The 14,898-nt window shown below is 40.7% G+C and overlaps 1 protein-coding gene across 5 annotated transcripts in view; it reads right to left on the reverse strand.

Annotated features, from left to right (window-relative positions):
- LOC119218173 (VPS10 domain-containing receptor SorCS1) overlaps positions 1-14,898 on the reverse strand; it is a 130,666-nt gene that overhangs the window by 41,161 nt on the left and 74,607 nt on the right. For all 5 annotated transcript variants that reach the window (XR_005120352.2, XR_005120353.2, XM_037472386.2 and 2 more), the window contains exon 3: positions 11,333-11,432. Coding sequence is in view for 3 of the 5 variants with exons in the window: in XM_037472386.2 (XP_037328283.2) it covers positions 11,333-11,432 (100 nt within the window). In the remaining 2 variants the exon portion in view is untranslated. The remainder of the gene's footprint in view (positions 1-11,332; positions 11,433-14,898) is intronic.

Raw genomic sequence — 14,898 nt, forward strand, 5'->3', positions numbered from 1 at the left:
GCATGTATTCTTTTGTTCCGTGAAATAAATAACCTTATTTAACCTTTTTGTTCTCAAACAAACAAGAGAGAAGCCTGGAGGACTTAGCATAATATTATTCAGTTCAGGAAATGGTGGTTTCAAATGAGTGTTGTTTACATTCTGCAGGTATTCTCTTTCCTCGGTCGTTGAACACACGTGTCTCAAAATATTACTTTTTGCATTCTGATGAGTAAACGAGATCCGATAAATGTCTTTTGTGCAGGCTTGAATAAGAATATTCGATTACACTTTGGAATGCAAAGGAAAAGAATCATGCAAAAATAAAACAAAACTGGAAAAACAGCAGGGCATAAAATTCAAATGTGCCACATATAGATTAGAATGAAATAATTAATTGCAATATTTTAAATCTGTAAGTGTTGACAGTCACAGGAGACATGAGAAAAAATCGTTTTTTGAAGTTGGTTGCTTCATTTACCGAGCATTTAGTCTAAACTCTTCAATACTATCATATCATATAGAAACAAGGATTTCTATATCACACTTTTTATTCCGTCCAGGAAGTCAAAACCAGTCCTGAATTGGCCCTCTTTCTCCAAAACTGGCATGTAAAAGACCACTGAAGTGAGTGAAACGATTCATCATTAAGCTGGGTGTTTCTTCTACTTGCTTCCAAAGCAATGGCCATACTAGTCAGATCATGGTTTTTACGACAAAAGGCCATTAAGATTTTGGATTAATAGGCTGAGAAAAGACTTCCAAGTACTTCATAAAACTGCAGTTGTCTTGGGAACTTAACATAAAACTCTTTATAAGAGTCCTGGATAAGTCAATCCTTGCACACTCATAGACAGAGAATCAGTGGTGGAATATACTGTGTGTGTGTGTGTGTGTGTGTGTGTGTGTGTGTGTGTGTGTGTGTGCGTGCGTGCGTGCGTGCGTGCGTGCGTGTGTGTGTGCGTGAGAGACAGTAAATCATGAGGCCAAAAGGTTGAAAATGACAAAGGTTAATGAAGCATACATGTGCTACCTGGAGGACATTTAGGATATGTGTAAGGAATACTTCATTCAGACGATAGAGTACCGTAAACACTTGAAGATTTTTATTTAAATTAGCTACATACACTTTCCACTTCCATTTCCCAGTCACCCAGTAATTGGATTGTGACCCCTCAGAATGAATCTATTACTAATTTCCCACCCGTCAATAAATAGATTTTTTTTGTTGTAGACAGCACTCAGAATGGAAAAGCTTTCAAAACGTGATACAATAAAAAGGGCCTCAGATTTGACTAAGGACAGGACTATATTGGTTATTATGTATGGCTCAAAGCTACAGAAGCCGTTGACTTATCCCACACCTATATCATTAGCGACTGGGGGAAAAGTCTACTTACACCAGTGATACAGAGTCCAATGATTAAAGCCAAAGGGCAGTCAAAGGGAAACAGGTCTAGCCAGAAGAGGGTGAAGTATTCACAAGAGGTTGATGAATGTCAGTAGTAAACATGGGCTGGACTGGCTAAAGGTCTCAACATCTCCTGCCAACCACTTGGAAAAAACAGTAAGACTGGAACCCAGAGAAAATGGATAAAATGATAATGTATCCCTTCTTCCAATAGCACAGGTGGAGCCCTCTACGAGGTAATACTTTCCTCTCATTTCAAGCATACAAGCAGGATGTAAATACCCAAATACATGCAGACCCCACATAAGGGAGCTCACAACCGGATGCACAGGTAAATGATAGTTATAGATTGGGGAAGGGACAAAACAGAGCTCTGGGTTCAGTCCATATATTTTGTTCAGATGCAGGTGTTGATATCCATGTGCAACCTTTCTGTCTGCATAGACAGAAACGACAGAATCACTCACTTGCAACTTCTACCATAAATGTTCTTGACACATACTGGCTATGTGCTACATGGCTCTAAGTAGAAGACATGGAAAATAAAGAGTTGGACACACTTATTTATAAACTTTCCCTACATCGACCTGGTGCTTTTCAAACAGTTTGATCAGTCTTAGTAAACTCCTGTCTCTTGATCGGAACATTTACGCTGAGCCTAATTGAACAGCGCCTGACATTTCAGCTCCCCTAGACTCCTGCCAGGCCTGACAAGCAGTAACATGTCAGGTTTTTGCCTCTAGTATAATTGGGTTTCTGTCTGAGCTACAGCGAGCTAGTTGCCCCTCATGGCAGTACATAGCTTGGAAAGAGTGCAAGCCGTGTATGAAAACACAGAACTACACCGTCATTACTTGTGAATGAGACAAGCTATGTTTACATAATAACTACCAGTATTCCCTCCTTAGAAATGTTGATCCATGTTGAGCTGCTGCAATAATTAAGTCTTCACAGAGATCATTCATAAATAACATAACAGCATATGCCATTCTGAGCACGCATTTTCATGAAGATTGTCTGTCGGCATGAGCTAATGCCTTCAAAAGGAGGATTCAGGTCCTCCATGCTGACTGTGTCAAGCCCGATTGGATTGCTTTTACTCTCATGCTGAGAAAGTAGACAATGCCCAGTAAAGGCAAGGGAAAGCACATTGATGGAATCCCACTGCTCACATCGGTTTACCCATCCTCTTTGCAAAACTTGTATGCTCTCCCTCTTCCATCTCTGTGTCTCACACTCTGTCAACCTGTCTCCGTTCGCCTCTGACTCTCGGTCTTCTCTCAGGGTCCAGGGCACTCGCCTCTCTGCTCGTCGCAGCCATTTCTAGATTGTGCCTCTGGGCTGACAGATGTTAAACCCCCCCCTCTATCCCCTCGCTCCCACTATCATCTGCTAGCTTGTCCTTGATTGCGTTACCAGCGCTGCGTGCACGGCATGTTCCAGCCAGCTAAGCATGGCTGATTCACTCTGATTCATTCGGCATGCATTGTGTCCTTAAAAAGCTGCTGGACATGAAGACACTTTGCCTCCCTCTCCCCTGCTTGGTTGCCTTCTGCAGGTAAAGGTTGTGTTGATTGAATGTTTCCGTTATTCAGGGGGTGAAATGTCTTTGTCCATGTATAGTATAGTTTAAAATTGTCACGTGCGGGAGAAGGCAGAAGCCGGAAGCAGGAGGACTTAAATGCAGACTCTCGAGAAAAAGACTAATAGTCAAAATCCAAAATGTCATGAAATAAAAATTTCTAATGGAAACGGTCATTCCAGCAGGTATATATGGTACTACAATGTAATTTCAATATTCTAACTGTGCGTGAATCAATCCCATGCAGGCTAAATTGCACCGTACAAATTTGTGGGACCATATTAATCTCGCTCTTGTTGACTGAGTGTTGTTTCCCTTTTGTCGATTTCTCTGCTCCGTTTCAGTGCTGCAGACGGCGCCACACACACAAACAAGCACAACAATCAGCATTGCCTCCTAAAGGCAAGGGGCTTGGAGAAAAATGAATGGAACACTTCCTATTATGGAATGTGTTCTTTAGCCAAGTCAAGAAAGCAAATACCTCATATCGATCTCTCAGCTCTTTTGTCTGGAGTAGAATGAATGGAAGCCAATCTCTAAAATGACAATATGAATCAATTAGCAAAAAAAGATGATTCAACAATCAGCCAACTATAGGCAAGACTTTATCAATCTAACCTAATGGAAAATGTCCAAGCAAAGGCATATGTGCCTCTCAAACCAATTTAAAAAAGCTGTCACACCTGTATGTCAAGTTGGGTTTTTGTCATGTCTCCACGTTTGTTTTGTGATTTTTTTGGAAATTAACTCTCCTCTCATTTTAGGTTCCTTGCTCTTCCTCATGTGTCGCCAGTCTGGTTGTCTTCCCTGATTACGGATTGTGTCCACCTGTTCCCACACTTCCCTCATGTGTACTTATTAGAGCTGCAACTAACGATTTTTTTAATAATCGATTCATCTGTCGATTATTTGTTCGATTAATCGATGAATCGGATAAAAAAATAAAAAATGTAAAAACATTAATTTCCAACCCTTTATTGAAAAATAGAACTGACTGTGCACTTCCTAAATATCTTTTGCACTAACAGATTGCTCCTTGAACATCCCTAAGTAAGCAAATAAAATGGACTAACACAAAAAACATACACACATCGCATGATGTATACTTTACAGCCGCCAAATTAAATATATTAGGCACAAAATCATGAATCATTGCCGTGGTGCTCCCGTGCCAGGCCATGTCGCTTTTGCATATCTTACAATCAGACATGTCAACCCTCCCGAATTTCAAAGCCCCTCCCGAAAATATCCCGGACCGACCTTTCTCCTGATTTCCACCCGGACAACAATATTGCTGCACCACCCGTCACTGGGCGCGCTGTTTCAGACCGAACAATAATAAAGGTTACACCTTGAAGTCGAGCGCGGCGATTAGAACGTAAAACTACTGGCGCTGCAAAGAAAACCGCAGCACCCCCCCCCCCCCCGTTAGGACCCGCACCCCCCATTTCAGTGTGAAATATTTAGTCGCATTGGCTTCTCTTCCTCCGCATGTTTCAGAACAGTAGTACGGGTCTCTCCGATGTTCTGCTGCGCGAGCGCTCAACTTTTTTTTCTCAGCTCTGCGCGGCGCGCGCAACTTTCTTTTAAAACTCAAAGATAATAGTCGCGCGACACAACGAATCGATAATGAAATTCGTTGCCAACGCTTTTAATAATCGATTCTAATCAATTTCATCGATTCGTTGTTGCAGCCCTAGTACTTATGGTGTGCATCTCCCCATGTCCTGTGCCAGTGTGTCATGTCCTTTCGTCTTGCACACCTGCCTCATGTTAGTATCAAGTCCAAGTCACAGTTTTGTCTGTCTCGAACCTTGTAGATTCTTGAGTTGCCCTTATGCCGTTTATTGCTCCACAGCTCTTCAAATTATTTCAGAGCCCTTTTGATAGTGATTGATTATGCTCTTATTTCCACGGTAAGATAATTTGATTTGCATTTTGCATTTTTGACTATTCAGCTCTTCGAGTTAATTCAGAGCATTTTTGGCTTTCCTTGTAGTTTAATACCTCCCTCGATAAGAGAGATTTTTGGTTTGGCTTTTGCCGTGTTGACATTGCAGCTCTTGGAGTTAAATCAGAGCATTTTAAGTTCTACTTTGTTATTTTCTCCTTTCCTCGCTAAGAGAGGGTTTTGTTTGCTTCACGTCATTTAGTATTGCCCAGCTCTATAATTTAGCCTGAGCCTTTCCCTGTTCATCCCTCAGCAGAGTTTTTGTTTTCAGGGATTTCCCAGTGTATTTTTTTTGGGAAATAAAAGGTTGTCAGCAGAACCTCTACCCTGCGTCAGAGTCCTCCTCAAGAGCTCCCCCCGTGACAAGAGCTTGAGACGGATGTTTCTGCGACACCAGATTAAGGCCTCAATTTTACATAATACTGAGTAGTGAAATCCCTTTAAGTATCCACATCATACTTTTCTTTGGAACCCTTTGATTTCTAATGTATTGTTTGTTTTTCTAGTAAACTTTTTTTTGTCAATGCCATTTTCTGGACAGTTTGATATGGGGTTAGATCAGTCTCAATAATTGCAATTATTTATGACGACGCGCAGTGTAAGTGAAACAAGTCTAAAGTAATCTCAGGTTCTTGAATCATGTATTATTCGTGATGATACATTAATGGTATGTTAGCGGAGTAAATCCTGTGAATATTCACTTTAATCTTGAGGCTCCATAAGCTTTGTTAGCTAGCTAGTGTTGTCTACAGTTTCTGAATGTTAATTTCTTTCTTCTGCGAAGTAACATCTTGAATTTAAGTTACAATTATTGAAAATAACTAGTGTGTGACCGGGTCTGTCACCTAGCAGCACTTGTCTGATCCTCTCTAAGTTACATACTTATTATTGCATCTCTATTTACTTGTTTGGGTGCTGTGATTGGTAAGAATGAACACAAAAAGAAAGGGATGCCAGTTCTGATGCAAAATCTGTATACAAAATGGGGAACAGATAAACACTCACCTAAAGGATTATTAGGAACACTTGTTCAATTTCTCATTAATGCAATTATCTAATAAACCAATCACATGGCAGTTGCTTCAATGCATTTAGGGGTGTGGTCCTGGTCAAGACAATCTCCTGAACTCCAAACTGAATGTCAGAATGGGAAAGAAAGGTGATTTAAGAAATTTTGAGGGTGGCATGGTTGTTGGTGCCAGACGGGCCGGTCTGAGTATTTCACAATCTGGTCAGTTAGTGGGGTTTTCACACACAACCATTCCTAGGGTTTACAAAGAATGGTGTGAAAAGGGAAAAACATCCAGTATGTGGCAGTCCTGTGGACAAATGCCTTGTTGATGCTAGAGTTCAGAAGAGAATGGGCCAACTGATTTAAGCTGATAGAAAAGCAACTTTGCCTGAAATAACCACTCGTTACAACCGAGGTATGCAGCAAAGCTCACCAAAATTGGACAGTTGAAGACTGGAAAAATGTTGCCTGGTCTGATGAGTCTCAATTTCTATTGAGATATTCAGATGGTAGAGTCAGAATTTGGTGTAAACAGAATGAGAACATGAATCCATCATGCCTTGTTACCACTGTGCAGGCTACTGGTGGTGGTGGTATAATGGTTTGGGGGATGTTTTCTTGGCACATTTTAGGCCCCTTAGTGCCAATTGGGCATTGTTTAAATATCACAGACTACCTGAGCATTGTTTCTGACCATGTCCATCCCTTTACGGCCACCATGTACCGATCCTCTGATGGCTACTTCCAGCAGGATAATGCACCATGTCACAAAGCTCGAATCATTTCAAATTGGTTTCTTGAACATGACAATGAGTTCACTCTAATAAAATGCCCCCCAGAGTCACCAGATCTCAACCCAATAGAGCATCTTTGGGATGTGGTGGAACGGGAGCTTCGTGCCCTGGATGTGCATCCCACAAATCTCCATCAACTGCAAGATGCTATCCTATCAATATGGGCCAACATTTCTAAAGAATGCTTTCAGCCCCTTGTTGAATCAATGGCGAAAGGGGGTCAAACACAGTATTAGTATGGTGTTCCTAATAATCCTTTAGGTCGGTGTGATTCTATGCATGATGTGTGTGATATATTGGGAAGTTTGAGTTGCTCACATTTAAATTAAATGTGAGGTGTCGCATGCATAACATTTTCACTTCCATCAGCCGAGGTGGTCCACCATGACCTTATGACCTTCTGGGTTTGGTGGGAGCTGCTGGAGAAAAACCTCATGGTTGAGGTCGTAATCTCAATTTTCCCGATTCACCTGCTTCTTCAAATTCAAGCTCCCCAGCCACTTCCAGACCAGAAGATGTTCCACCAGAATTATGATAGATATCAGTTCTTCTCGTTTTGGACTTGTGTAGAAGAAAATGCACTTGAATTCCTGTTCACATATGTCCTAGTATAGTATCTGAAGTTCTTTGATTATTTCATTCAAGTATTGAATACAGTTAACCCATAAAAATTACCACTTCCTTGAACCACAGTGAAGCAGTAAATTAACGTCAAAGGTTTACTTCACAGACAATCAAGGTTTAGTATTAAATTCATGTTTTAATTATGTTTTGACAAGCCAGCTTTTTCCATGCAAATGACCGACGAGGCTTTGTTGTGTGAAGTTAGTATACATGATTGTATAGTGACTAAGTTAATGTTAGCTTATGATCCAAGGTTGTCTGTATGCATTAACGTTACCTTGCAAAGCAGTTAGCTAACACTTGTATTAAAATGCGCAAAACATATTTGATGTAGCAATAATTTACAACTCAAACGTAATTATTGTCAATCACGCACGCCATAGAACCTTTATCCCTTAGACTTTAAGCGGGGAGTCGTCACTACCAGACCCCATTGTTTGCTGACTTGGGATCGTAAGTTGCATTGGAGAGGAGGGCGGAGTTGTGCTCATCTGATTGGCTACAGATGTAGCCATGTTGAAAAAAAACCATTTGTGGATCTGCGACTTAAGACGAGTCTCAAAAAAACCACACACAAATGTGAAGCCATCCGCAAATAAATGCAGTGCGATCTGCAAATATAAATCGTAATGAGGGGGGCTGCGCATTTCATTGCCGCTTTGATGTGTGGTCCTGATGGCATCATCTCTCTGTGATCTCCAACTCTCACTGGAGCGGTTCACAGCTGAGTGTGAAGCGGTTGGGATGAGGATTCGCACCTCTAAATCTGAGGACATGATTCCAATGGATGGCCAACTCCGGGTAGGAAAGGTGTCCTTACCCCAAGTGACGGAGTTTGTGTACCTCGGAGTCTTGTTCACGAGTGAGGGGAAGATGGAGTGTGAGCTTGGCCGTAGAATCAGAGCAGCGGGGGCGGTATTGCACTCGCTTTACTGCACCGTTGTGACGAAAAGAGAGCTGAGCCGAGAGGCAAAGCTTTCGATCTACCGGTCAATCTTCATTCCTACCCTCACCTATGGTCATGAAGGATGGGTCATGACTGAAAGAACAAGGTCACGGGAACAAGCGGCCGAAATGGGATTCCTCAGGAGAGTGGCTGGCGTCTGCCTTAGAGATAGGGTGAGAAGCTCAGCCATTCGTGAGGAGCTCGGGGTAGGGCCGCTGCTCCTTGGCATTGAAAAGAGCCAGTTGAGGTGGTTTGGGATGCCCCCATGGCAGAAAAGCACTGGGTGACGTCAGGATGAGGAGAGTGGGTACGTAACCTACTACCTTAGTCACCGATGCCCCCAAATTATACCAAGATGGAGAAGGTACCAGTAGAACAATTTAGAAATTAACATGAGTCGCAAAAGATACAGCAACGTACACGTAAAAGAACTGGGAACAGATCGATAGATCTTTAATGGACCCATAAACGGCGCCTTGGCTGTTCACCCTTCTCCTCAAATGCCAAAGCTAAAGCAAGCCATGTATCAGTAGAATCGAGCACTCAAAAAGCGCTGAAGGCACCGCTTTTTTGTATAAAGCCAACTGTGAACACTCCCTTAGTCAATATGTTCTTGAGGGAAAAAAAGCAGTTCTGTATTCCTAAAAGGGGAATCAGAGACTGTTTCTCTCTGTCACTCATCTGATTTCTCTGTAAAATACCTCTTTGTTTTCGAACCATTAGAGGCATTACCCATTTGTAGGAGACTGACAGTTTTTTTTTTTTTTACCAGCACTCACCATCCCCAGCCATTTACTGTAATAATGTGCTCTCAAGCTAAAACCCTCAATCATTTTCCCTAATGTGTACGTGAGATGCGTTCTCTCATGTACGGCTCAGTGTGAAGCCACAGAATATAAATGTATGTAATTGTTGTGATGTTTTCTCCATGAGTGACCCCTGGGCCATCGCTCTACTTTTTTTAACTTTGTCACTTTTTTCCCCTTTTCCTCCTCTCTATCCTCTTCAGCGCTAACTTGACATCTATCACTTTATTAGCTGTCTCTTTACGTTCTCCAGTGCTTTACCCCCTCTATACCCTGCAACCACAGAGGCCTGATTTACTTCCACTACTGAGAGAAGAGAGGAGCTTTTGTCTGTCACTAGCAGCAGTCACATGGCGCCATGCCGGGGGCGAGGGCAAGCGTTAGGAACCTGCAGTCCTTGCTGCTCTCCCTCACCAACATGCAAGCTGTGTGCTAGGAATGAACTGCATGTGGGTGGAAGAACAGAGATGTGAGTGTTTACGTTTTCGAGTGTATTTCAGAATGAAGAAGTTTGTTTTCCAACATGTTTTTCTGAAATGTTTTACTCGTGTTTGGCTTTTTCCTTCCATCAGTTTGATTCAAGCTTCAATCCAGGGTGTAATATCTAAACAGCTTTTAAATGGATTGCTGTTGAATGTAGCACACCTCAAATAAATGTTTAAGTTAGGGCTTCCCACGCTGTTTCTTTCCCGAGCTGCTTTAATGGCATAAATGGGAATTGATCTCCAGTTTTAATCCAGTAGTGTCTAATATCCATGTCGAGAACTTAGGCTGATAGCTCATAAACTAGTTTCTGTCAGCCTCAGCTTCACTCTATTAATGCTACGGTAGCAGGATAAAATGTCAATATATAATATAAAGTAATAATACAATTTGAATTTTCTTTTATGAATGTTCACTTACATTTCCGATCTGCTAGAGATTTACATATTTATTTGGTGTATTAATCAAGTTGAACTTTATTACCTTTTTGTTATTATCAAGATGAAAATGACAATGATGTTTGGACCCAAAACCCCCTTAAATAAACCTACCTGGACATGGATAACGTACTAAAACCACACACAAATGCAAAGTATTTATATATACTATGTGGTTATTATACAGGCTTATGTGGCGATCCTATGATAACCCTAACCCAGGGAGGCAAGGTGGAGAACAGGTATACAGGACTGAAGCGACAAGTATGCCTTGTCCCAAGAAGCCAAATTAAGCTTAATTCTAGGTATATATATTTGATAATCTATATCTAAAAACAATGATAAGCCTTTGTAGTTGACTTGGATTAAGTACAAAAAGTAAACTAAAGGCAGGAAGAGTAGCTTCACATCGGGGTGGCGGAAGCTGAACTCCATCGCACATTTCCAAATAATTCTGGAATAAGACTTTATTCCAAAATCAAAAATGCCTAGGGGCAAGTCAATGACGCGACCAGAGACAAAAGACACACAGGGCTTAAAAACACTGGGAAGGTGCAGGTGATTGGACACAGGTGGAAACAATCAAGGACACGACAGGACAGGAAGTGATGCTAAACCAGGGAAAGCACAAAAAAATACAGGAAACAAACCCAAAATGTAACAAGTAGCATCTAAGACCTCCACAGGGTACAGAACAGAGCTGGCCTGAATAAAAATAATTACACTTATAGTGCTTTTCTAAATACCCAAAGACGCTTTGCAAAGGGCAAAAACAGACAGAACAAAAAAAAAGAGGAGCAAACAAAACAAATGTTTTAGTAAAAAGAAAACTGGAGAAACTGCATGAAATGGGTCATGTGGAGGGCAGGGCGTAGGGCTTAGCCGCTGAAGGCAAGTTTCAAGAGGTGGATTTTGAGGGCTTGTTTGACTGATACTTCGGTGGGAGCCTGATGAATGGGGGTGGCATTCCAGAGAGGAGGTGCAGCAGCCGAGAAGGTTATGCAAGGTTAGGCAGAGGTAGCACAAGGGCTTAGCAGGCTAAAGCCCCTAAATGAGTCTTGTGTACAGGAACAGGCCAGTGGAGGTTAGCTAAACCATGATTCACGTTCAGTTCTTTCTTACAGTTTTTTTGTTCAATGAATCTCGCTGACATGCAGAAATGAATATAATGTGAGTCCGACATCCAGCCATGAGCCCGGCCTGCATTTCAATTTGCCTCACAGACTCACAGTTGAGAAAAAAGAAAAGCAACAGTTTTAAAATCACTTCATCAATCAAGTTCAAAGGAAATAAAAGTAGAGCAATACCTTTCTCTTGTTGTTGGGGCTCACGTATAAATAGCTGAGTATTGTCTTCGATCCCACTTTGTCATTCAGCTTCTGGTACGTTGCTCCATAGTCAGTTGACCTGAAATTTAATCAGAAAGCTCGGATGAACACTCAATGAATTACTTGTTGCAATTAAAAGTCACCCTCGAGAATTCAGTGGGAGACAGGAAAGAGCACATAATTAAGTCCCCTTTGTGCCCAACATAACAATATGGATTCAGAAGGATAACAGTAGCCTCATCATTACGGCCCCCGTGTGGGGACTTTAGCTGCTGCTTTTACAAAGCACAAAAACAACCCATCCCACAAACCAGAACACACAGTTAGTTCCTCCAGATGCTCATTAGCACTGGCATTCAATACAAGTTCATTCTTCAATTTACTAATCACACAAATTATACTAAAATTCAAAAACTAATACCACAATAGAGTTCCAAGACCAACCTTTTAAAGGCCATTTTGATTGGCTATTTGCCAAGTTGTACTGGAGTGATTTAAAAAAAAAAAGATAATAACTGTGGTCACCATGTACAGTGAGTGTTGTACAGCACAAATGTTGATATTTGTCTTTTGAAGAGAAATAAGAATGGTACATTTCAGAATCTCAGGCATCTTGATCAGAGGATATGAACGCAGTATGACAACGTGGTCAAAAGTAATGAAGTAATGCAGAAAAACAGAGAAATCTGTTAAGAAAAGATGCTTCAAATCAGGGCCCATATAAATATATTATAAATAATAGAGAATGCCCTAGATGTGGCAGAGAGGGGGCGTGGCTTATCACCCTGAAAACAAATTGTAAATGATGCCTTGTATAAATGGATAACAACAGTAAAGAAAACGGCAAGGTGTGAAGGGATGAAATAGACTGTTTTTTCAGACTTATTTGAGGGGTCTGAGGCTCAAATAGCTCAATGAGCTATTCTGATTTTACATGAAGAAGAAAAAGCCTAATGGATGCAAATCTTAAAACTTTAGCAAAGACACCCTAAAATGCCTTGTGTGACTTCAAATGAAACAATCTATCCACATTCTCCTCAAAGAAGTCCTTGTTTCGAGGGCTCTGAAGCAGTTTAGAGAGGACTTCCTGCTAGAAGTTTTGAGCCATGAAAATACAAGAAATAGTCACAGCAATTTTTTCTCAATTACCCCCACTCTTTGAGTTATAGATCCAGTAGTTTATTTCAGTCATCCTCTGCAAAATATCATATTTGAACAAAATGGAAATTTGCACAATTTAAGTTGGATTACGTAAAAATACACGTTTGGAACACTGGAAAATTAAATTATACATGCACGTATTTTTTCTAATACGGACATATTTACTACATAGCCACAAGGCGAATACTCTGCCGGATGAATTAAGTATGACGTCGCTAGGGTTATTGATCGGCTCCTCAGAAGGACAATAATATGGGCTAATGACTTATTTTTAGTGCGATAGAAACTTTCTAAATGAACCCATAAAAAAGCTCAACCCCAGCAGATGAAACAACCCGGTATGATGGTAGTTACATTTAATGGAAAATGTATGAAATGATGAAAATTTCTCAAGGACGATGCTTCAGAGTATGTCCGCCTGGCTACCAGCCTTTTTAAGGGCTACTCAGGGGTTGCGTGGGTGTGAAAAGCTGCTCTGAGTGACCACACCGCTGTTTTTTCATTTTTTGTGTGGATGTTGGCTTCACAAGATCAGCTGATGCTGTTCACTGTCCACATGTTGGATGGGAGGGAGTAACTGACACATTGTGCAAGGAGACATTAATGATATCAGTCCATTTTGGAATTGCTCACATAGGAAAATGGACTCTTCTTTTTTTCTCTGAGATAGAGAATATGATATTTATGGCCACTGATTAACCGGCTTATTAGATACAGTTTCATATATATACTGTATATATATATATAATTTTCTGCGTCCACCCTACATTGATAGTAAGCTACTTGAACATTTTTTGTGAGGGTTTGATTTATCATGGTTTGGGAGCTGGATGAATCTCGGGATATTGAACATGAGGCCATTCAATGAAGTGCAAAAAACACCAACACCACTGCTTGAGACAGGATGAATTAATGAAACCCTCAAAAAGAACACATCGGGATGTGTACGTTGATTAAATAATTATTACAGATTGTGGAACTCTAACCAACCAGTAGCAGTAATTATATATTTTTTTTATCTACCCAATGTGAACACAGGTCGACGTGACAAATTAAAGTTGAATTCAAAACAGAGTCTGGTGAGAGGTAGGTCGCTCGTAGAAGGAGGTAGGAGGTCACTCCTACCCTGTGTTGGCATTGTGGCTGATGTTATCCAAGATGTTTTCTGGTTTCCTTCTTTTTCTTTAAGTTGTATCTTCTAATTAGGCTATTTATTATTATTATATTATTATTATTTGATTTTTTAGGGTAACGTACAGCCTATCATACATTATTATATATATATATTTTTAATTTATTATTAAATAGGGCTGGTCTTTTATTTTTGTCGTGTACAGCAGTGTCTGCATGCTCTTACCTTTACTTTTGTAAATTATGTTAAGCCCATTCGCCTCTCCTTCTCGACAAACATCTCTATGACCTTGGTGTAAAAGTCCCCTTTATCTTCTTTTAGTTTCAACAGTCCCTTTGTCTAAAAAAAAAAGCAGGAAGGGAGGAGCACAGTCCAGCTGCCTCCCTTACCGTGTATTCACTGTGGCGTTTAAAGATTAACTAAAGACTAAAATACGTGAAATACAGGACCCAGACTATGGGATGTGAGGATAAATGTGTGTACAAACAGTACATTGGTGACATATAGAGACATTAATTATACGTGGTCAAGTTGAGCTCAACCGGGTTTATGAGGGATTGCATTAGGAGGCGCAGCTCGTTGCTGCCGCCTCCCCGTATTTGAACAGGAAAATACACAAATTCAGTGATACAACAATCATTGGATTAATTGGAATCTAATAATTACACTTCTATCACCGATCAGTGGACAACATACTCTGTTGTTGACTTAATCAAAGCATTTTTCAAGATAATCCAATAATGCGGTTTTACTGCAATGAAAACATAATCTGACCAATTTTCAGAAAGTGTGCACACAGTAGTCCAGTGCACATGGAAGTTCCAATCAATTTAACTTTGTTATGACAAACCAATCGGGCTATTGTGGTCCAGTTCAGGTCATATTGCACTGCAGAAATCAAGTGAATATAAAGTTGTTAATGAAGGGGAAAAAAGAACTTGCATCACAGCTTACCAATGTGAGATGTTTACATGTTTAAATTGTCCTTTAGCGTAAAGCAATGAAAGACAGGTTGACAGACTTGTTGTTCATGTTCACATTTCAACATGTGATTTATAGCTATTTATATCACACACCGTTACCTCAAGCTGCTATATAGGGGCCACAACCGGCAGAGATACCGCCTTGTTTAGCTTGAAAGTTCCCCTGAGGACTGTTGGATTTCCAGCGGACCATTTGGTTATTGTAATTGCATTATTGGTTGCTTTGCTGAGCTGTCTATCTTCATGGCTGTAAATTACCCACCAAGATT

This window comes from Pungitius pungitius, chromosome 9, assembly GCF_949316345.1.
Source record: "Pungitius pungitius chromosome 9, fPunPun2.1, whole genome shotgun sequence".
In the NCBI taxonomy this organism is placed as follows: domain Eukaryota; kingdom Metazoa; phylum Chordata; class Actinopteri; order Perciformes; family Gasterosteidae; genus Pungitius; species Pungitius pungitius.